This window comes from Oreochromis aureus, linkage group 3 (genome assembly GCF_013358895.1).
Source record: "Oreochromis aureus strain Israel breed Guangdong linkage group 3, ZZ_aureus, whole genome shotgun sequence".
Classification (NCBI taxonomy): Eukaryota; Metazoa; Chordata; class Actinopteri; order Cichliformes; family Cichlidae; genus Oreochromis; species Oreochromis aureus.
In genome coordinates, this window is record NC_052944.1 from 59,718,368 (window position 1) to 59,742,716 (window position 24,349).

A 24,349-nucleotide genomic window follows, 5' to 3' on the forward strand; every position below is an offset into this window, starting at 1 on the left:
GTCCTGCGTTTTCTGTCATACTTTGCATTATGTTGAGGTTTCCTAGGATATTCTGTTCAGTATTGTTTATTAGATTTCTCCCCTGTGTTGTCCTCTGTGCGACGGCGTATATGGTGATGTGAGTTATTGTGCTTTGCTCCCACTTCTTGTGTTCTGTGTTTTCCTCTTTCAATCGTGTTCTCTCTCTCTCTCTCTCTCTGCTGTCTCTGTGTACTGTCTGTGTTATGTTTAAGGTCCGAGTCTTGGTGTCAGCATTTTCAGTTTCGTGTCCTCCCCACTCTGTCATGTGTAATTGTCCTCAGCTGTGTTCCCCGTGTGCTTCCACTTCCCTCGTTACTTTCTGTGTATTTATGATATATGTAAAACAGGAGCAGAACTGAGTCCTCGGTCAAGCCCACATTCCTAAGTTACTGCTGTTATTTCACTGTTATTTAAATTTCATGCTCAGACATGCATCTCTCCTGCCTTCCCACTAACTGATTTTCCACTGCACACACACCCTCAACCTCAAATCAAATGAATACTGTTTAAAGCAGTTACCTGATATCTACAGTTTCAGATTTTGTTCCTGAAAACATCAGCATCCTTGGATTTTTAACAGCTGGAGTTTGAACTGGATAAAGGAGAAAATGACTGCAGTGAGTTCGTCGCTCTGCTGTACTCTGCTGCTTTTTGTCTGTGTGTTTGCAGGTAAGTATAAAATAACAGCAGTTCACTTATAACACTTTTAACACACTACCACTAATAACTATTGATTGACTGATTGATTGTGTTTAAGTAGGAAGTAAGAGGCTTGGTGGAAATGGAGTAGACTATATTTTAAAACAAGTAACAGATTCTGTGAACCTGATGTTTACTGAGCATTGAGTGAACATATGGTTACATTGTAACCTTTGTTCTCTGAGTGAGAGACTCTATTTCCACGCCGTTACATTCTATATGTACGGGGTATGACCTTGGTCGTGGCATGTGGATATTTCTTTAAGACACTCTTACACTCCACAGCTTACGTATAAAAAACAGCTGTGCAAACACTGCTGATAGTTTGATCAGGATGCATCTCCAAGCGGCCTGAAGAGAGAGAGAGTCTCTCACTCAGAGAGCCAAGGTTACAATGTAACTGTACGTTCTCTATCATATCGAGACTATCTCTCCACTCCGTCACATATTCTATATGTACAGGGTAACTATGTAAGACAGACACCCTGCGAGGAGACAGTGCACCCGAATCACAGAGTGAAAGTACCAATGAACTATTTACAAATATACATATATACATGCCACCCCGGTCAGGGCTTCGCCAGAAACAAAGGCCGAGCGGGGGGGAGGCATCAGTCTGCCAGACGCAAGACTAGCCTGAGCAAGTCCCGTAGGACGCAAGGACTGTAACTGAGTGGCCACTTCAGGTCAGCCCGCCACTGCTGCAGAGTGGATGGCCAAGTAAGGGACGCGGGATGGCCGAGGTAGAGATGCAGCCCCAGTTCTGTCCCCAGAGCCAAGCAGCCGACCCACGACATCCGAAGACTGGGGATGGGCTGGTGGCTTAGTCCACTAAGAGTGAGGGGCCCAAGTGGGGCTGTGATCCAAAGGTCCATCAGCAGGGCGTAGCAGCCACTTCGTGCCGTCTACAGACAGGGGAGCAGCAAGAGTGAACTCGAACGAGACACTCGTGGACAGTCAGGAAGTTTCAGCTCACTGAGCGGGCCCCCGCTGGCCGTGTAAACCAGCGACACACGAGCAATACACCAGACAGGGAGCCAGCGTCTCAGGCTGGAGAGCTCACTCGCCTGCTGATGTACCAGACACAGCTAGGTCTGACTGGCACATAAACTGGCAAACCGCAGGCAATACTCCAGGGGAACACAGCCTGCAGCAGCAGCGCAGCCGCTGAAGTAGAGGGCCGAGCTAGGGATGTGAACCCAAGGTCCGTCCGCAGCACCCAGCAGCTGCTCCATGCTGTTCGCAGCAGAAGAGTAAACTCGAATAAGAACTGGTACAGCCAGGAAGCTCAGCTCATTGAGGGGGCCCATGCCGGGTCAGCAAACCAGTGACCCACAGGCAATACACTGGAGAAGGAGCCAGTGCTGCAGGCTGGAGAACTCACGCTTGCCGGCTGATGTATCAGACTGCTTTGACACCCGACACCTTCCTCAGGAGGGAGCATGTTAGAGGCAAATCACCAAGGACTTCTGCAGTCCATGCTGGCAAGATAAGCAATTCATGCAGGATTCAGGGGTTTCTCTGGATAATAAAGCATGTTCTGGGGACAAGCACAACACACACTGCTCATATCCATCCTCTATCGGCATCGAAATGTCATACTCCAAACAATTTTGGGATGTATGGGCTTCCATACTTCTGCCGAAGCAAGGGGGCGGGGCCACATGCTAACCCAGAAACAATTACTATCAGGTAAGCTGGCACGAGCCGCCAGCTAAATCTCCCCTTCACTGTTTATTCCCGCAGTGTGTTTGGTATAGCTTCTCTGCTTTCATGTATTTGCTTATCAGCTTTAATGTTGTGTAGTGCTTGAACATTAAGCAATGTAGCCCTGGAACCACTAGCCTCTGGGTCTGTCTGACAATATGTCAGACAGTAGTGATGGGATTTCCAGCTCTTTTTAGAGAACCGACTCTTTTGGCTCGGCTCACTAAAAAGAGCCGGCTCTTTCGGCTCCCAACCGGCTCTTCAGGTTGTCTTGTTGCTTTAATTAACTTATTATTAACAACAATATAAAATTATGCACAAAAGGAATTACTAATGTAAAAGAAAAAAAAACCTGTGGTTTTATTTATGTATTTATAAATAAATATATACGGTGGCCCCTTGAGACAAAGCACGTACAAATTCCAAAGCACGTAAAAACTCCAAAGCATATTATATGCCATATAATATATGGCATTTTAGTTCATATAAAGCATAGAATTGAGGCACTTCAAACAATTCCATTCCAACATGATCTAGATTGGCTTTTTAGTGAAAGCTGTGTTGGACTAAACATATACATGTCGACTGTGAAGATCTTCAAGTTCCTGGGTACCACCATCTCCCAGGACCTGAAGTGGGAGAGCAACATCAACTCCATCCTCAAAAAGACCCAGCAGAGGATGTACTTCCTGAGACAACTGGGGAAGTACAGTCTTCCACAGGAGCTGCTGATCCAGTTCTACACTGCAGTCATTGAGTCTGTCCTGCGCTCCTCCATCACAGTCTGGTATGGTGCAGCCACTAAACAGGACAGGAGCAGACTGCAGCGGACTGTACGGGCAGCAGAAAGGATCATCGGCGCCCCCCTGCCCTCCATTCATGATCTGTACCTCTCAAGAACCAGGAAACGGGCAGGGAAAATCATCACAGACCCCTCACACCCTGGACAAAGACTTTTTGATCTGCTGCCCTCTGGCAGACGGTACAGAAGCCTGCAGACCAGGACCACCCGACACAAGAACAGTTTCTTTCCCCTCGCCATCTCCCTCCTAAACAGTTGAACTGTCACGCTGCTCCCACTGCCAGACTGCAACTGCACCTTATGTACATTCTGTAGTATTCATTCCACCTCATTTAATTTCTGTATTTTATGTTTATAAGTTTAGATTGGTTATTTATAGCTGGTTTATACAGCTTTGTGTATGTATGTTTATGCATGTGTAATGTATATATAGACACGTGTGTGTGTGTGTGTGTGTGTGTGTGTGTGTGTGTGTGATTTACATTGCTGTGCTTGAGAGCCACCACCTACCGGAACCAAATTCCTTGTATGTGTCTGCACATATACTTGGCCAATAAACACGATTCTGATTCTGATTCTGATGAATGCTTTGCAGACAAAGTGCAGGACTGACACTGAATCACAAAGAAAGAAAGAAAAAAAAACTGTAGGCCAATGATCGCTTACTGATCTCACTCTGATTGGCTGCCTTAGAAGAGAAAATTTCAGTCTCTCTGCTCTGTGTTGTTTCCTCTTTCAGATAAGAAAAACATCACAGCTGAGTCTGGACAGAACATCACTCTGCCATGTCGAGCTTTAAACACCATCATAGGTGTAGAGTGGAGCAGACCTGATCTAAATGAAGAATATGTCCTTTTGCACCGGGATGGGCACTTTGATCCAGCCAGCCAGCATCCATCTTTTAAGAACCGGGTGGAGCTGCAGGACAGACAGATGAAGGATGGAGACGTGTCTTTGATTCTGAAGAATGTGACAACTAATGACACTGGAACATATGAGTGTCGTGTCAGAGGAGAAAACGAGTTAAAGATCAAAGCTCATCTAAGTGGTGACCCCATCAGCATCATCAGTCTAAGTGTTGATCCTCCAGGTGAGTGAGTAGAGCTGAGTGTGTGTGTGATCAGAGGTGAAGCTGCTTCCTGGTTGTTGATGTTTGTTTGTAAAGATGTTGTTGATGAGACTTTGTAGAAAGCAGCTGGTCTGAGTCATGTGATCAGAGTGCAGTAGATAATGTCTGACAGCAGTTTGAAGAGGAAATGGATTCTGTTCTGTTCTTCACTCATCACCTACCTGACAGCTGACACCTCACACCTGTTTCTCACCTGCAGGTCAGCTAATAATCAGAAGGGTCAGCGTGGGAGAGAAGATAAATGCTCCATTTGGACTCATAGTCGCTCATTCAATTTCTGCTGTGCTTCTTGTTGGTGGGTTTTGACCTACAGAAAACATGAAGACAAGCAGACTCAACTGAACCAGCATGTCTGAAATGTCTCTGTTTGTCTTCCTTTGTTTTTGTTTTCAGTTTTCAGCTTTATTTGTCAAATGCATGTTACCACTGGTTCAACACTGCAATGAAATGTGTTAGATGAGCATAAGACAAGTCTTTGAGCAGTATAATACAATACACACTAATAATAATATTGAGTATAATACACTATAACACTATAGGTTAAAGAAATATATACATATAAAAGAAAATCTTAAGCACTAAAATTGCAGTTCTAGACATAAGAAGGAAAATAGAAATGTAACTGCTGGCATGTATTGAGGTTGGTGGCCATGTATTGGGGGGGGGTTCAATGTAATTGCAATTGGGAGTGAGCTGCAGTAGAACTTTTTAGAGCAGTACGAGATTTAAGGTGGCAATTAGTACAATAGTCAAAGGAGTTTGCAAAGAAAAGCGTCTGGACTTCTTTAAGTTGCTTGAAGACGTTTCACCTCTCATCCGAGAGGCTTCTTCAGTTCTAAGGTCAAATGACCGAGAGTCCCAGATTTAAACAAGCCTTAAGGTAACCTGTGTGCCACATTTTTATTTGTAGCATTTTATTTTTATTGCGTACTAAAAACAACAGTTAAATAGATTGAACAATGCTGTGAGAAGCCTTGGATTTTTTCTGCGTATTTCATCTGACATTAGTTTTGTTTTGAAGGCCTGGGCTTGGTTTCATCTTGATAAAAGTTCTTATTCATTTTTTCCCCCTTCCATTAATCATGTAATCAAGCTCACTTCTCTCCTGGTTGTACAAAAGAAGTAACTGGATAAGACCACTCTGAACTAAGAACAGACTTTAAAGCATGTCATAACATAAGGCCCACAGACCAGAATCACCCGAGTAATGACTCCAATCCGGCCATCCTGAACGGCTTTGACAAATGTGAATGACAGGACAGATTTTTAGACTTACCTGTGTGTGTGTTTTATTTTTTTGTTTTTTAAAAAAAACAAGTTTTACGGTTTCTGTGTTGATAAAAAGCTTCTGCATTGCCATTCATACTACACCAAAGAGAAGTCACTGTTTTTCCCACCAACCCAAGTGGATCAAATGAGTGAAACTCCACTTTTTGTTAGCGTAAATAAGTTTCACTATACATTTAATCCCTGATAGATCTTAAAATTAAAAAGAGGTGCAATTCCAACACAAATCTCAGTTTTTCTACATGACAAATGTGTAAAATTACAAAAAAAAAAAATCATGTTAGCTCTTCCATGTCTGTAAAAAAACAACTCCCAAAAGTTGATTCTGTTCATCTGGACATAGTGTTTTCAGTAGACTTCTTCAGTCTCAGCTGACTGCAGGTTTCCCCAAACCTTATAAACAGTACATTTGCATAATGACTGAAACCAGCCCACTGAAGGGACAATGGGCTGGGAGGTCAGTTCCTTCATCATAATTATGCAAATTCTAATGACCATTGATCAATAACCAATTCAATTCAATTTTATTTATATAGCGCCAAATCGCCAAAAAAGCCAACTGTTGATCAAAGCCCATGAGTACCATTCACAGAGAGTTGGGGAATGGCTGCAATCACAGCATTGTAAGATGGTGACAGATGTACCCTTAGGCCCCCTCCTCGATTCAGAGATGGTCTTTCCCTTTTCACGTAAATGGCCTCCTTGACTCCGTGCTCAAACCAGCGTTCCTCCCTGTCCAGGATGTGTACATCCTCATCCTTGAAAGAGTGGTTGTTGATCAATGGTCATGAGAATTTGCATAATTAAGATTAAGGAACTGACCTCACAGCCCATTGTTCCTTCACTGGGCTGGTTTCAGTCATTATGCAAATGTACTGTTTATAAATTGGGAAACCTGCAGTCAGCTGAGACTGAAGAAGTCACTTGGATGAGTGATGAAACGTTTTTCCCACAAAACGCTACGTCCAGATGAACAGAATCAACTTTTCGGGATTTACTTGCCAGGATGATTGAGCATGCATCAAGAAATAAAAAAACGTTTTTCTTGTCTGATGCAGTGGACCATATGTGGCTTATTATACACAACAGGAGGATGATTTACTATAGCCTTTAACAAATAAGGGTTAAAGGGTAAACTGAAGTGTGAAGTCTGCTTAGCTCTAATTCACCATTCGGACAAGGAACTGTGATTAAAGACACCCACAGGAAGCTCTTATTACTGCATGAAGAGTAACACTGTAAAACTCGAGGATTGTTAAAGTTGGTGTGTGTCCAGTTGACAGAAAAAAAAGGTTCACAAAAAGAGATATAGTAAATATGAACTCATATTAGTTGACATATGCCTAAATACAATGTAATGTGTACTTTTCTTGAAAAACTATTATTTTTCATGTTGCATTAATGTTTGTGTCATTTTATTTAGGGAATCACAATCTGAACATTACTAATAAGCTAGTTAGCCTTGGGGTCTATTGGTATTGGCTCCATCCTCCACTAGGGGGCATCTTCATGCTCTCTCCTCATTCCATTAAACTCCTGCAAGAGAGAAGAAACTGAAAATCACTCTGGTGTCCCCCCTTTTTCTTTTTTCAGGTAATGGTGGTAATAAGTTCACTGACATTTGTGATGAGTCTGTTTCTGGGTCCTGTATCTGTGAGAACTTTGGTTCACAACAACTACTTCTGTTACTTCACCTTCATGCTCAGACATGTGTCTGTCCCTCCTCTCAGTTTCCCACTATCTGGTCTCACTGCACTATGTCTGTGAAGGTTCTCAGTCATCCAGGTCATCGTAGTCAAAGGAGTTTGCAAAGAAAAGCGTCTGGACTTCTTTAAGTTGCTTGAAGACGTTTCACCTCTCATCCGAGAAGCTTCTTCAGTTCTAAGGTCAAATGGCCGAGAGTCCCAGATTTAAACCCAGTGGGAGTATCCCCCCAAGGAGGGACAAAGGACCCCTTGGTGATCCTCTAATCACATGCGCCAAGGTGTGAAAGCGGGTGTGGGACCTAATCAGCCAGGGTTTCGGGTGAGCTCATTGTGAAACCTGGCCCCACCTTGTCATGTGAATTCCTGAGGTCAGATGGCCCAGGATGTGAGTGGGCGTTAAGGCGTCTGGGGAGGGATCTCAAAACTGGATTATAGATGGCAGACAGGTAGGGAAGTGCAACACTTGGACCCTACATGCATACTTCAAATACAACGAAGGCTTCTACAGACAAAAACATGGCTGTGCCATGGGCTCCCCTGTGTCACCTATTGTATCCAACCTTTACATGGAGGAAGTGGAAAGAAAGGCTCTTGGCTCTTTTAAAGGGAGAGTACCCAGCCACTGGTACAGATATGTAGACGACACCTGGGTCAAAATCAAGACACAAGAAGTGGAATCCTTCACTGCGCACATTAACGCTGTGGATAAAAACATCAAGTTCACCAGGGAAGACACAAAGGATAACTGTTTGCCTTTCCTGGACTGCGCCGTGCACATTGAAGAGAATGGCAACCTCAACATTGAAGTTTACCGGAAGCCCACACACACGGACCAGTACCTCCTCTTTGACTCCCATCACCCTCTGGAACACAAACTTGGAGTAATTAGGACCCTACACCACCGGGCAGAACATGTTCCCTCTAAGCCTGAAGGGAAAAAAGAAGGAACACACACGTGTAAAGGAAGCACTGAAAACATGCGGTTATCCTAACTGGGCGTTTATAAAGTCAGCAAAAATGCACAGAAAAGAAGATCAGACACCAGCGAGGGAGGATAAGAAAGACAGACGCAACAACATTGTCATCCCCTATGTAGCCGGTGTATCAGAGAAACTCAGGAGAGTTTTCTCCAAGCATGACATCCCAGTGTACTTCAGACCCAGCAACACACTCAGACACAAACTGGTTCACCCGAAAGACAAAACTCCTAAACACAGACTGAATAACGTGGTGTATGCGGTACAGTGCAGCGAGGAATGCCCAGACCTCTACATTGGAGAGACCAAACAGCCACTTCACAAGCGCATGACACAACATAGAAGAGCCACCTCCACAGGACAAGACTCAGCAGTCCACCTGCATCTTAAGGATAAAGGACACTCTTTCGAGGATGCCAATGTTCACATTTTGGACAGAGAGGACAGATGGTTTGAAAGAGGAGTGAAAGAGGCCATCTATGTCCACTGTGAGCGACCATCTTTGAACAGAGGCAGTGGTTTACGACACCAACTGTCTGCCATCTATAATCCAGTTTTGAGTTCCCTCCCCAGACGCCTTAATGCCCACTCACATCCTGGGCCATCTGACCTCAGGAATTCACATGACAAGGTGGGGCCAGGTTTCACAATGAGCTCACCCGAAACCCTGGCTGATTAGGTCCCACACCCGCTTTCACACCTTGCCGCATGTGATTAGAGGATCACCAGGGGGTCCTTTGTCCCTCCTTGGAGGGATACTCCCACTGGGTTTAAATCTGGGACTCTCGGCCATTTGACCTTAGAACTGAAGAAGCTTCTCGGATGAGAGGTGAAACGTCTTCAAGCAACTTAAAGAAGTCCAGACGCTTTTCTTTGCAAACTCCTTTGTCTCATTGCACTGCACACACTCTCAACCTCAAATCAAAGGAAGACTGTTAAATAAATAAAGTAAATAATCCTGTGAGACGTCTTCTTTTTTTGCTGAATCTTTATCATATTTCTTTATTAGTTGCCCCTAACCTCTCCCATATACCAATCTATACATTTCTGAAGTTTCCACACTGGTTGATGTTTCTACTGTGTATAGTCTGCGGCTGCAGATACTATTTGTTTTTGTTCTTTATCTGTTCCAAAGGCAGATGCATGTTGATTAGCCACAACAACTCACATTTTCCATCAGACATCTTCATGAAAAAACCACAGAAGAAGAAGTGAAAGCAAAGTTTCTCCTGTATAGAAAGCCGGAGCTATTCAGGATGCTAAATGCAAAGCACGAGGTTTGCTGAGACAAAGCTGACTGAAAGGTCAAGATTATAAAGTTTTATTTGATTTTTTTTACTACCTTTTACAAAATGTATTGATGTGAAAATTTTGTCTTGTATTATGAGTGTTATGAACTGGTTTATGAAGGTAAATGTATTACAAAAGAACACACACAGAAAATTAAGAAGAAAATGCCCTCTGGTTTGATTGGCAGAGCCGGCGAAGACCAAATGGATCCCAATGGTTGGACTGGTGGATTACTTCACAGTAGAGTAGATGACATTTGGCTCTGGCTGAAACTCTGAACACACACAAAAAACAGAAAGAGGTCAACAACTGGAGAAAAATAACCAGGTCTGCAGAAAGGCTCTCTTAAAATTATATTTTTAACTAAAAGTTACCAGACCAACCAGAGTTAAAATAATATAGTGGTCCTCTTTATGTGGCCGGGTTTGCATTAAACCAGCACTTTAAATTCTAAACTCAGTGCACACTGAACAGTTTCAAAGTCCCACAAGTGAAACTCAGTGCTTCTGTGATACCCACTAATGTGTGATCACATTTATGTGAAATAATGTAAGTATTTTACTTTCAATGTAAGTGATATTGGCATTTGGGAATGCCCTAAATAACTACAGTAATTTTAACAGGAAACTTGGTAACTACTCTGGGATATTTGTAGCGGACGCTCCATGTTTGTACCAGTAGGTGGCAGTGTGAGACCATGGTTTGGCCTGTTGTTAGAAGCCTGAAGCGCATGCTCCGCGCTGTTTTCTCATAATGGCGGAGTATTCAGGAACGGCAAGCCACGTCTCCTTGTCTGATCATTTCTTTCCTGTTTACAGGTTCGTATCGTGCCCGAAATAGAATATAATAGCAATCACATCCGTTATATAACATAGATTAACCATTATGGTTGGAAACTGAAAGCGAACAGAAAGTGTAGTACAGTAAATTTTGTAAGTATTTGCTTACGGCTTTAGCAACATGCTATGGTTAGCATGTTAGTTTGGGTCACACACCTCATGCTCTGTGATGTTAGTGATCGGCTCCACCGTTATTCTGTATTGTTTTAGTCCCTTGTTTTCTGCCATAAAGTGTTTCCGTGAATTCAGTGCACATGTCAAGATGGTGCTGATTACACCATTCTCCCAAACTATTTGAGATTTATAGATTTGTCTTGTTGGAATTCATTTTGAACCAAGTCTTACAAGAAAATTGGTCATGTTTATGACGTTGGAATGTGTTAATTCCCTTTAGTCTAGTTGGTAACAGAACACATATGGAGAATGTGTGAGCTATTTTAAGAATAAGTAAATACACAGTTGTAATACTGTAAAAGTAATAAAAGGAGTGCATAATTGTGAATTTGAATAAATAATGGCGGAGTATTCAGGAACGGCAAGCCACGTCTCCTTGTCTGATCATTTCTTTCCTGTTTACAGGACACATATATAGCTGTCTACAGGTGCTGCCACCCGGTACCTGTAACACTTCCTTTTTCCAGATGTATGTATGTATGTATGGGTTTAACTGTTTAATTAAGTTTCTTTACACTGACAGAAAGTTGAGTTTCACTGCTCCACAATGATCACATGATTATTTTTGGTTCATAATGTAAAATGAGTTTGATATCAGTGACCGGCAGAGAACGGCTGCTCTGACCTCCACCCTGTGTCTGACCCTAGCTGACCACTGCACACAACAGGAGCCACAGATAGAGGAGGCAAAGCGCAGTAACCATACCTCTCATCTTTGACCTGTTTCCCGTGTCTTTTATGATGATTTCTGCATAACTGACATCTTCTGTTCTCACTGTTGAATGACCTGCAGCTGAATCAGTCTCTGCACAATAAAAAAAACACACAAGGACATCAGTGCAGTGATAGCAGCGCCGCTGGTATAGAAACTGCAGGAAACATTAAGAAGACAACGGTCAGATCATTCATACACTGTTTTAGTGTGTTGGTAGAAAAAGGGACAATAAATTAAGCAAAAACATGCAAACACAGGGATTCCTTTTAATCAGGGAATGGCTATATGAGCTGGTCAGGATGTCAGGATGTTACATGAAGTACAAAATGAAACCTACAAATAAAACATGTGGTTAACAAAAGGCTGATTAAAGCATGGGCAGAACCGTGGAGGAGTGACTTAAAGGGTAAAAAGTGATAGATCTAAGTTTGATTAATGTGATTATTTTTCACATGAAAGAAAAAACACAGTTGAATGAAGCGGTGTTTGTTTGTTCCATTGTGAACAGGACAGGATGAAAAACATGTCACCGTTTCAAAGCTGCTGTTTGTGGGGAAAGTTGGGGAATAAAAGAAAAATGATGATGAAGATGATGCAGTTTGACCTTTGGACTCTGCTCAGCACCATTTTTTGAGGTTTTAACAAAACAGGGATGTAACCAATGCAGGATTGGAAATATTTAAGGAAGTGGATTCTGTAAAGTGTTGTTTGATAAAACATTTTTAACAGGTTGGTTAAAACTGAAGAAGTCCACAAAGATACCATTGGTGCATGAAAAAGTACCTGTGCTCCATCTGATTGGCTGCTCTTGACAGACTGACCTTATTGGGAATCGAGTTTCTTTCTTACAAGCTGAAATGCAGCAAACTGTAAACAATAATAACGGACTTTAAAAAACAAACTTTTAAACATTTCTAAAATGTTTTTGAAATTTGAAATGAATTATTTTGTTTCTCACCTGGTTTATCGTAAACATACTTTCTCACCAGCAGAACCATTAAGAACAGCATAAGCACAAGGCAGACTGACCCAGCGGACAACAACACGCACATCAGAAGATAAAGAGAGGTGGAGGTGGCTGTGGGCGGAGGCGTCGCAATTGGTGTCTTTGTAACTGTCTCATTCAAACCTGCAGAAACACAGACAGGTGAGTGTGTCACCTGTGACAGTGATCCAGCTGGATGGAGACTCTCCATGACCGCTGATGTCACACTTGTAGAGGCCTTCATCAGACCTGGAAACATGCTGGATGGTCATGTGACCTGTAGGCTGCTTCCTGATGAGGGAGCCATCTTTATAGAAAGCAGCTGGGAGGTTGGAGGGAGTGGTCTTTGTTTTACAGAGCAGAGTGACGTCATCTCCCTCCATCACAGGGAGGACAGGACTCTGCAGGATCACTGATCCACCTCAACAGAAGTCAAGCTTGGGAAGGGCTCTCCATTCTGTGAAAGACTGTGGGGGCAAATGCGGATTGGCCAATTTTGGCCCTCAGGCCTCATGTTTGACAATGTTGCTTAGATGTTATCATCTCTGACTTTCAACTCATGGTCACCTGTTGCTGGAAAATGTGCACCTGGCTTAAAGAGGAACTGTGTAATTTTTAAACCCCCTCACAGTGGTAATGTTTCTCTCCCCCCTCGCTGTCTTGGGATTAGTTTTAAACCTTTTTTTTAAGGTGTTACAGCTGTTCACACCCCTGTCAGCCTCTCTTTAGCTTCCTGTCACAGCACGATGGTTTCAAATAAGCATAGATGAAATGCCTCACTTTGTACCTATGACACATCTCTTTACAGAAATACAACTTCCATCATATCTTAGTGGAAATCAGTGATTTTCCTTTAAATTATGAGACCTTCTTTAGAGAGCTTTGCAATTTCACATGCAAGGTCAGGTAGGGAAGTGCAACACTTGGACCCGATTACACAATTGTTTATGTATCCCTTCTTGGTGAAAGCAATGCCCTTTGTTACAACCATCTCTGTTCTCCACTAATAGGATTTTTTTTTAGAATTTGTATGTATGCAGAAAAGAGTCATGACTGAAAACTAAGATTGGATGCTGTTGGGGTTGAGGCTTTCAGTCAGCACTGCATCGTGGGAATCATGGCACAGGCTCGGGAACACTACTCAAAGCCATCAGCAGTGAGTCCAGCTCATCGCTGCAGCCATCTGAAATTTAGACACCAGCTGCTGCATCACTGTAATCTGACTTAGCTGAAATAGTAGAAATTCAATTCCTTGGTAGAATTACAGCATCTGGCTAAATTGCTCATTTGTGTCGAACCATCCACCCACAAAGTTACATCCTGCGACACCTCACATCTGTTTCCTCCTCGTGCTTATTGGAAAGTGCAACAGAAAGTTCTCACAGAGAAAACTCACAAAACTTTATTATAATAACAAAATGAAAATGTGGAGGACAAGTTGTTGTTACCGAAACAGCTATGGCTTTAAGAAGCTACAAAAAATCTAATATTATTTACAACCTCCATGCTGCGGTCCACATGTCAGTGTAATGAAATCATTCAGCCCATTACATCCCTGATCCTGTGCTGCAAGGTATGTTCAGCAAACCCAGCATGTCTTTGTGTTCCACTGGTTATAGTCTTTTACTCAGTGCGTTTTTCCTGCCTTTATTTTCAAGCAGGATTTATTCTGGGGGCTGTTTTCAGTATTTTAAACATTTTCTTATCAGAATACTTTATTGATCTGGGGAAATTATTTGGTTACAGTGTTTCAGTACAAACAGGAGCCGTGGTAACCAAATCCGCTCTGAAACAAGTTATGTTTGAGGTGAGAGATCAACAAGACCTTCCGTCACAGAAAAATTGGTTTTCAAAGAGAGCATTAGCAAGAAATACAGACCCACAATAACAACGTTATTCCTGCATATTTGATCTTTTGACTGTATTTTCGGCTTCATCTTAAACCTTGATCATTGTGTGAAAACACAAGAAAAAATAAGAATTCTTGCACAAACATGTGCAGAACTCCATCTTTGTGGTGTTTCTGATTCTGACTGAAATCAAGCACAGACCACACTGCCTTCAAATTATTGAAATACAACGAAAAGCAGCTCCTAGCTTCCTAGTGTCTCAACTTTTCTCTCCTGAGAATAAGTGCTGATTCTCCTTATAAATGGTCCAACTGATAAGGAGCATCAGTGAAACAAAGCAAACAGCATGAACACACACGGAGCTCACCTTGCAAAGAAGAGGCCATGGAGCCGATGAGGAAGCAGGAGAAGATCCACATTTCTGCAAGAGACACTGCTGAGGCTGCGATCTGTGTCTGCATGATAGAGGATGAGCTCATGGTCTGCTTTCGCAAACTCCCAGTGCTCACATTTGATGTCAGTTAGAGGAAGTGGTTGTGTGCAAGGAGCCAACACCTCTTTCATTCAGTAGACTCACACACAGACCTAAGATCAGCTGTTTTCTACCCCGAGTGAACAATCAGGAGCTTTTCTCTTGGTTCCTTTAGCACCTTCAGTGACTCTGGAGTGCTCTGTCTGCTCCTTTACAGGATACACTACTCCTTACACCTCTTACACCCCAACTCTTTGGGGTAGCTGTAGCTCAGGGCGGTTCACCTACTCACTGGAAGGTTGGTGGTTTGATTCTAGTCTGCATGCAAATATCATTAGGCAAGATATTAACCCCATGTTGGTCTCGGATGCATCCATCGGAGCGTGAATGCACGTGAATGTTAGATAGAAGCACTAAAGACCTTAGATAAAGTGCTTGTGTGATTGGGTGAATGCACGAGTTGTATAAAGCGCTCTGAGTGCTCAGTGAGAGTAGAAAAGTGCTCTATAAGAACCAGTCCATTTACACCTTTACGTTTCCTGTACCGGCACCTACAGACTTCTTTTAATGACGCTGACATGTTTAATATCGCATTACATTCAAAGACTCTAACATCACTTCTGGTCAGCATGCGACCTGAGTAGTCAGAGGAAATAACTGCTACTGTGAATTTAACTCTGCTTTGACCAGTTTCACCCCTCCAATTGCCACCTTTAAGTCGCTAACACTCACAAACACTTTTCTAGTGTTTTGAACACTTTTTGACACTTTCCACTTGCTTCTAAGAGTGCAAAAGCGAACAAAAAGGAGGACACTAGCTTAACGCTGGAGGCTATCACCACACTGCTCCAGCAGCACCAAGATGAGTTAACATCTGAATTTAAACCTTCATTTAACGCCCTCGAATTAAAACTGGACCAATTACAACAAGCCCTATAGGAACAGGCCGAGAGAGTTTTGTCCTTGGAGCTTGTAACTGAAAACCTGAGCCAACGAGTCACTGATAGCATGTGTGGCACTCTTCGTGAAGAAAGCAGCCAGCTAAAGAACAAAGTCACCATCCCGGAGAGCTGTAGTAGGTGTCAGAGCATCCGCGTCCTCCCTGAAGACACTGGAAGTGGGCGCACCACTCACCTTTCTAACATTCTCTATGAGTTATTTGGCAAGAAATTGCCTAGAAATAGTTAAATCTCCGGTGGAGCTCGATAAAGCATACCGCTACCTCAGGGCGCAGGGAACTAACCCTCTCGTCCACTGGAAAGAACCCCAACGTACATGCAGCAAGCCAAGGGGGATGTTACCTCTGTAAGCCATTTTCTGCTAGTGCAAGAACACAGTACAGATATGTAAAGAGTTTTGATTGTGAAAGGCATGGACGAGAAGAACCCCTTTTGTCAAAAGCGTAGGTTTTCTCTGCAGATCGGAGGGTACAAAACTCACCTGGTTCTTCACTGAAGGCAAGTAGGCGGGCAGTAAGACCTGAGGGAGTGAGGGAGGACAGAGGTTCATTTAGGAAACAAAACTGGATTGTAGATGGCAGATAGTTGGTGTTTTTAACCACCGCCTCTGTTCAAAGATGGTCGCTCACAGTGGACATAGATGGCTTCTTTCACTCGTCTTTCAAACCATCTGTCGTCTCTGTCCAAGATATGTACATTGGCTTCCTCGAAAAATCCATGGCACAACATAGAAGAGGCACCTCCACAGGGCAAGACTCGGTTGTCCATCACATCTAAAGGACAAAGGTCACTCTTTCGAGGACTGAAGAAGTTTCTCAGATGACAGGTGAAACGTCTTCAAGCAACTTAAAAAAGTCCAGACGCTTTTCTTTCCAAGCTCCTTAGACTGAGAGAATTTAGTGTTTGTCACTTCTTGTTTCTAAGCAACAGAGAGCCTGTTCACTTCCTGTCAATCCCAGTGCACTGAAACTGGTGCTTCTTTCTTGAAGCTCAGCATTTGACACAGAGTTCAAGTTCACTGCTGCAATTATGATTAATATTATAATAACTTTAATATTGGCCACATTATCTTTACATTACCAAAGGGAGATGACTTTAGCCTTATGAACAACATATGCTAGATGTTATTTACTAGCTAATTTTTAAATGACTGTTCAGTACAGAAATGAAGCCCAACAATCATGTTTTTACAGCCCTGTGGTCTCAGCTTCAGATACTTATCAAATCAAACAAAGCTCATATAAAAACAAAAAGATGAACAAAATCATATTTCTTCATCATTTCTGTCAAACAATGCTGTGTGAAACGTTTCTAGTTGCCGTGTGTGACTGTGTTGCACTCCCACTGCTGGAAACCTGACAAATAACAAAAACAAAGTCCAAAATAAAAGCTGACAAACAGGTGAAAAACTGAGTCACACTACATGTTGTGAGATGTGACACAGCTGCTGGCAGGTAAACGACTAAACTCTGGAATGAATCACACCCTTGTTTATGGGGGAAGCAACAGCCTCTATAAAGGGAAATGAACGAAGCTCCGCCCGTCACATCATGGACATGAGACAAATCAGGAAACAAGGTGATCTTCTTCCTCAGTAAAGAGAGACACACAGACGATCAGACTGAGTTCACACCAAACTAGCATCTCCGAGTGAGTCCAGCTACAGGAGAGACAAGAGACAAAACTCCAACACTGCTGCTTCAAGCTGACGCTCCACACACTGAATGTGAGTTTGAGCAAAAACACAACTCAAAGGAAGTTTCAGTGAAGGTAGTAGAGGAGGGAGGGGAGCCAGGACTGACTGTACTTCCTGTCTACTGTTTTCAGCCTAACTCACAGACTCAATGGCTTCCATATTAGAGGAGCATGTCTGCTGTCCGGTCTGTCTGGAGGTCTTCAGAGATCCTGTTCTTCTGTCATGTCGCCACAACTTCTGTGAAGAATGTCTGAAGCGATGGTGGAGAGAGAGACCAACACACGACTGTCCAGTTTGTAAGAGAAGATCTTCAGAGGATAATCCACCTTCAAACAGATTTTTAGGGAACGCTTGTGAATTTTTCTTACGGAACAAGTATCAGGAAACTCTGAAGCCCATAAAGAAGAAGTTAAAGGTTTGTGAAGAAGTTCAAGTGAAGTTTGCTCAAACAGCAGAACACATTGAGGTCCAGGCCCGACACACAGAGAGGCAGATTAAGGAGCAGTTTAAGAAGCTTCACCAGTTTCTAGCAGAGGAAGAGGAGGCCAGGCTGGCTGCACTGAAAGAAGAAGAGGAGCAGAAGAGTGGAATGATGAAGGAGAAGATGGAGGCTTTGAGCAGAGAGATAGCAGCTCTTTCAGACATAGTCAGAGCCACAGAGGAGGAGCTGAAAACTGAAGACGTCTCACTCCTGCGCAACTACAAGGCTGCAGAGGAAAGAGTCCAGCGCTGCCCCCTGCTGGATCATCCAAAGCTGCCCTCAGGAGCTCTGATAGACCAGGCCAAACACCTGGGCAATCTGACCTTCAACATCTGGAACAACATGAAGGACATGGTCTCCTACACTCCTCTAATTCTGGACCCAAACACTGCTCATCCAGACCTCATCCTGTCTGAAGATCTGACCAGCGTAAGACAAGGAAAAGAGAGGCAGCAGCTTCCTGATATTCCAGAGAGGTTTGATCGTTCCTGCTCTGTCCTGGGCTCTGAGGGCTTTAACTCAGGAACTCACAGCTGGGATGTTGAGGTTAGAGACAGTACATGGTGGGACCTGGGTGTGTTATCAAAGTCTGTAAAGAGGAAGAGAGACACAGAGTCTGGATTATGGAGAATACGGTTCTTTTTAGGTAAATACTCAACACACTCACCATCAGCTCAATCCACTCCTCTCACATTTCAGAAGAAGCTCCAGAGGATCAGAGTGAATCTGGACTGGGACAGAGGAACGCTGTCGTTCTCTGATCCTGATACCAACACACACATACACACCTTCACACACACTTTTACTCACAGGATGTTTCCATATTTTGAAAGTTGGAATAATCTAAATGTGCTGCCATTGAAGGTGTCAGTGTCACTGGAGCAGATGAGCTGAGGATGATTTTCTTTCTTTCTTTCTTTCTTTCTTTCTTTCTTTCTTTCGGTCCTGTCTGGCCAACAAAAATGTGCCTAACATTTACTTTCCCAAGTGCACCTTTTGCTATACTGGTCCACTTGATTGTCATAGTTTATTTGATCTGAATTAGTTACTTTTATTGTAAATTATTGTAGTCAGACTGGACTGGACTCGGGGAGTGGAAAGAAAAACTATAAGAAAAGTTAGGAAGAAAGTTAAGAGAAGGAGAGGGAAAGGAAAATAGGAGAAAGGGGATGGAGAGAAAGGACGATGAAAATCTGCTTCACCGCCTGCTCAAGGAAAGAAAAACAAAAACAACAAGCAAAAAGAAAAACAATGCTGTAGCAAAATTACAGCAACATCCAACATATGTGCAGGTAACAGTAAATAATAAATGCTGAATCTTATTATGCAGTACACAAGATGAATAATGTATGATATGTTTGGAGGCAGCAGCCACCCAAGATTGTGTGTGTCTGTGAGTACCTGTGAGCACACCTGTGTGTGTTAGAACTGAAAGCCCGAGAAAGCAGCAGATGTCAGCATGGCCCCTCCCAGGAGTGCTTAATGTCTACGTCTGTGTAGGGACTAACGTGTTATTAAGTAACTCATTACTTTAACTACGTTATTATTGTGGTAACGAGCACGGTAACTAGTTATTATGCCAAAATCAGGAACGCGTTAATTGTTACTGGGATTTAGATATGGTCGTCATTCATTACTTCATGTGTTTATTATTACTTTATTATTACTAATAAAACAGTGACACCAAATGCAGGTACCAAACATGCATACATGTATAGAGGCGCAGTCTGCATCTACGACACTGCTTTTCCCCTCCGAGTGCAGCTATATAGTCTGAATGTTATAGTACTGAAATGCTGGTTAATACTCTTTAACTCCATAATTTTCTTTTTTTTCATAGACAAATAAGAAGGTAACCTCATTAACCTCATTGACCTCTATAATGACGTAATACCTGTTGCATGGAGATGGGGAGCTTTGTTATCTCTCCGTAGCCTTCTGTCTGTTCTCATTCAATGATTCAGTTGTGCCAGCAGTACCTATTGAACTATATCTGCCTTTTTGTGTTTATTTGTTTACATACTTGGACTGCTCTGAAACACTCCAACAATTACATTTGAACTTGGTGGCTGATACACAGTTTCAAAACTTAACAGTTAGATAAGGGGTTTCTGTCATGGGCCTGGGTCATGCAGCCCAGTGTTTCTGAGTTTGATGTTATTTTGGGTTTTTTTCCTGTATTCCAGTCTCTTTTCAGTTATCTAGTTAAAAGCGGTAATGCCTAGTTTGCAGTTTAATTGATGGTTTTTCTGGTTCTCCTTGTGTCATGTCTACATTTATATGTTTCCTGTTTTACTTTGAAAGGGTCCAGTGTTCTTTGTTCATTGTTTTTAGTGGCTCGCTTTTTGTTAACACTTGCAACCTCTCTCTCTCTGCGACTGTCTCATAACAAACACACCGGTGCACCCTGCTGTGACAGCTTCACCTTACTATCTTATGGTCACCGGAGCAGTGGTTAGATTGCTTCAACACCTAGGTTGTCGCTATCATAGTCAGGAGTAACACTTAAAATATGTTACGTGAAGAGTTAGCTGCTTGTTCTTGTTCATTTTCAGGGGAGGGTTTGGGGAGGGTAAGGGTCACTGCTACGAACCTTATGTCAGGGCCTCTGATATTGTCTGTCTCTTCTCACGTTGGAGGGGCCAGTGTTTTCACTCACTTTTCCAAGCTATGGCACGTGGGGTCCCTATATTGGTCAGGCAAAACATTCCCTTTGAGGCCCACAATGTGTTAGCAGATAAATATGGTAGATATGTCATACTCAGTGGTAAACTGTATAACCGTCTCGTTGCCCTAGTAAATGTGTATGCTCCTAATACAGATGACGAGAATTTCTTTAAACAACTATTCTCCTCTTTACCCGAATTAAATATCTGCTCTTTTTCTGGGGGGTGATTTTAACTGCTGGTTAGACCCAGCCCAGGATCGCTCATCCACTAAGAGTAAAGCAAATCTGCATCTGTCATTCATGCCTTTCTATCAGAATATGGAATGTGTGATGTTTGGTGTACCCTAAATCATCATAAACACACATATGCACCATACATAGAATTGATTACTTTATCATTGTCATTAATTGTCTACAGCAGGTCGACTCCTGTGCCTACCATAGTGTAGTTATTTCAGATCACGCCCTTCTTACTCTGTCTCTTCCACATCCTCCTGTTAAAGCTGCACAGTGGCGTTTCAATTCAACCCTTCTGTCAGATAAAAATTTTGTAAAGTTTATCCAGGATGAGATACGCTTTTACTTTGCCACCAACTCTTCCCCAGAGACTTCCAGCCTTGTCGCATAATATAAAGTCTTAAAACAAGACTTGATCTACTCACAACCTACTCAACTGAACGCTTACTCTTACATGGCAAATCAAACTTTTATATGCATGGTGACAAACCTGATAAATTACTGGTGAGCCTTCTAAAAGGTTTTAGGCCAAGGCAAAGTATTGTTAAAATTCAACAACAAGGGATTTTTACTCACAGCTTTACACCTCAGAGTCCCAAACTGACTGCAATGCAACTAATAAGTTCTTAGCTAAACTTGACATTACTGAAATTCCACCAGAACTTAAAACAAGGCAGGACGAACCCATCTCTCAGAAGTTTCCTTAGCTATAGCTTCATTGCAATCTGCCAAGTGTCAGTTGGCTTTCCGTCAGAATTTTTCAAACACTTCTCTTCATTATTGTCCACGCATCTTAGTGCAACCCTCACGGACTGCATCAGACAAGGATTTCTTCCTCAGTCATTTTATGAAGCCTGTATTACCCTTTGCAAAGAGGAAGAGAGCCGTTGAAATGTGCCTCTTATAGACACATATCCCTATTGAACACAGACGTTAAAATATTAGCCAAGATACAGTGGCTTGCAAAAGTATTCGGCCCTCTTGAACTTTTTCACTTTTTATTACATTACAGCCACAAACATGAATCAATTTTATTGGAATTTCGCATGAAAGACCAATACAAAGTGGTGTACACGTGAGAAGTGGAACGAAAATCATACATGACTCCAAACATTTTTTACAAATAAATAACTGAAAAGTGGGGTGTGCGTAATTATTCAGCCCCCTTTGGTCTGAGTGCAGTCAGGTGCCCATAGATGTTGCCTGATGAGTGCTAATGACTAAATAGAGTGCACCTATGTGTAATCTAATGTCAGTACAAATACAGCTGCTCTGTGACGGCCTCAGAGGTTGTCTAAGAGAATATTGGGAGCAACAACACCATGAAGTCCAAAGAACACACCAGACAGGTCAGGGATAAAGTTATTGAGAAATTTAAAGCAGGCTTAGGCTACAAAAAGATTTCCCAAGCCTTGAACATCCCACGGAGCACTGTTCAAGCAATCATTCAGAAATGGAAGGAGTATGGCACAACTGTAAACCTACCAAGACAAGGCCGTCCACCTAAACTCACAGGCCGAACAAGGAGAGCGCTGATCAGAAATGCAGCCAAGAGGCCCATGGTGACTCTGGACGAGCTGCAGAGAGAGACTTCTCCAGCTTGCCCTTCAGAGTTGAAAGGAAAAAAAATTCATATTTGGGAATCACAGTGACAAAAAAAGTAAACCTTTTCAAAGAAAATGTGAGTGCATTGCTGAAGTGATTGCTATTTTTTCCCAGACTTCAGGCTCAAGCCCTCCACCAGAGCATACAATATTAGAAACTATCCTACAACTCAATCCAACCAATAGAGGGCTGATTTCCCTGCTTTACAATAAAATGTTAAATTTAACACATACCTCTTCATCCAAGACACTGTGGGAAGAAGACTTAAACATGACAAAATCTCTGGGGCCTCTATACTCAAACATGTCAACACAACATCCTTATGTGCCCGCCACTCTTTAATCCAATTCAAAGTGGTGCATAGAGCCCATTTCTCAAAATCCAGATGATCTCATATCTATCCTGAAATCACTCCATATTGTGATAGATGCAAAACTGCTGAAGCCTCACTGATCCACATGTACTGGTCTTGTCCCAGTCTCATTCAGTTCTGGACAGACGTTTTTCATCCCCTCTCCAGGACTCTCAGTGTGACGCTGGCCCCTGGCCCCCTTCTTGCTCTGTTTGGCATCAGTGGGGATGAGGTGCTTCTACTGGCCTCTAAAAGACAGGCATTATAATTTTGTTCCCTGTTGGCCAGGAGGGCGATCCTACGGAGGTGGCGGGTTGCTGCCCCTCCCACTCACAAACAGTGGTTATATCAATTCATGGTGTGTCTAAAACTAGAAAAAATAAGAAACTCACTCCAGAACTCTACTGGGAAAGGATGTGGGGGTCCCTTCCTGGATGCATTTCAAAATCTATGAGAATTTTCCAGTAAACTGTTTTATGTCAGGTGTGGAAATACAGTGTACAGTTCTAGGGCAGTGACCTGGGTGGGAATGAACAAGATTATTTGGCAGGGATTATGTTACTTTGGGAAGTATCATACATATGTTTATATTTCTCTTTTTTTCTTCTCTTTATTTCCCTTTTTCCCCCTTTTATTTCACAGCCTAAATGTACGGGCTACTTAACCTGAATGTACAGATCATCTGCAATCCTTTTCTTTTTCTCCTGTTTATATGTATGAAAGAAAAAAAACTCTTAATAAAAAGACATTGTTTAAAAAAAAAGACTAACATCGGTAGTGATCAATTTGCTTCATTTATATTTATTTTTATATGCTGGTTAAGATTTACTTTTATGTTATTTAATGAATGTTTATGAAGAAACACTGAGTGGCACTGTTCATAAATACCTGACGTTAACTGTGTGTGAAGTTTTTTTTTACATATTTTTTCATGTCTGCGTTGACTGGATTAAAATGCAGTGGCTTCAACAGACCTGCAAACACTGGCTGAGTAAGAAAAATATGAATCCCACGCAAAGGTCAAAGGTCAAAGTGGAAACCATCATGTGTTGTTGAACAAACTGAAGCTGTGCTGCCGCCTGCTGGTTGCATTTATATAACACTTTGATCCAAAGTGAACAGTTTTCCTCTGATTCACACTCACAGCAGTGACTGTGAGCGAGTCATGCTTTGGAGACAAGAAACTTTGTAGTTTTGTTTTTGCTTCACACTCATTAAAAAGTAAATTAAACATCTGAGTGATTTCTGAAGTTCACAACAGTAAAAAAATCTTAATTATTTGTAAATATTTTAATATGGATCATTAATATATTAATTGCTAACAACTAATGTCCTGTTGTCATGATGATTTACAATAATTTCGATGTTTTAAAGTAATGTCCAAGTGTCTTCATTTGGCATAAAGTTGCAGCTGTGTTGTAATACACCAGGTTTACCAATAGATGGCAGCAGAATTAGAGTTGATGAGATCCAGAACTCCAGTCTGAGTCACTTTTGATATTTGTCAGAGACCGAAACACCTCAGGTCTCTGTTTTCATGTCAGACTGCCGAGTGAACGACTGTAAACGTCTCCCTGGAGGACGAACATTTAAAACACAGCAAATATGATTTCCTACTGTCAGCTACAGCTTTAATCTGCTCTTTGTTGGTCTGAATATTTGGATTAATACAATTATAATTTTGTCAAAATCGCACTT

At 42.3% G+C, this 24,349-nt stretch overlaps 1 protein-coding gene across 1 annotated transcript; it reads left to right on the forward strand.

Annotated features, from left to right (window-relative positions):
* Window positions 1–460: 460 nt before the first annotated feature.
* On the forward strand, window positions 461–5,947 carry LOC120435946 (coxsackievirus and adenovirus receptor-like). The gene is made up of 3 exons (XM_039606179.1): window positions 461–690; window positions 3,969–4,319; window positions 4,558–5,947. Exons 1-3 carry the CDS (start codon window positions 630–632, stop codon window positions 4,662–4,664), a joined length of 519 nt encoding a protein of 172 aa, XP_039462113.1. The 5' UTR covers window positions 461–629; the 3' UTR covers window positions 4,665–5,947.
* The last annotated feature ends 18,402 nt before the right edge of the window (window positions 5,948–24,349 follow it).

What these genes read in the sequence shown, in the direction of transcription:
- LOC120435946 (XM_039606179.1), top strand. Translation starts at nt 630, where the DNA reads ATGACTGCAGTGAGTTCGTCGCTCTGCTGTACTCTGCTGCTTTTTGTC. An exon ending in TTTTGTCTGTGTGTTTGCAG is followed by an intron (nt 691 to 3,968) that starts GTAAGTATAAAA and finishes TTCCTCTTTCAG; the next exon opens with ATAAGAAAAACATCACAGCT. An exon ending in TCTAAGTGTTGATCCTCCAG is followed by an intron (nt 4,320 to 4,557) that starts GTGAGTGAGTAG and finishes TCTCACCTGCAG; the next exon opens with GTCAGCTAATAATCAGAAGG.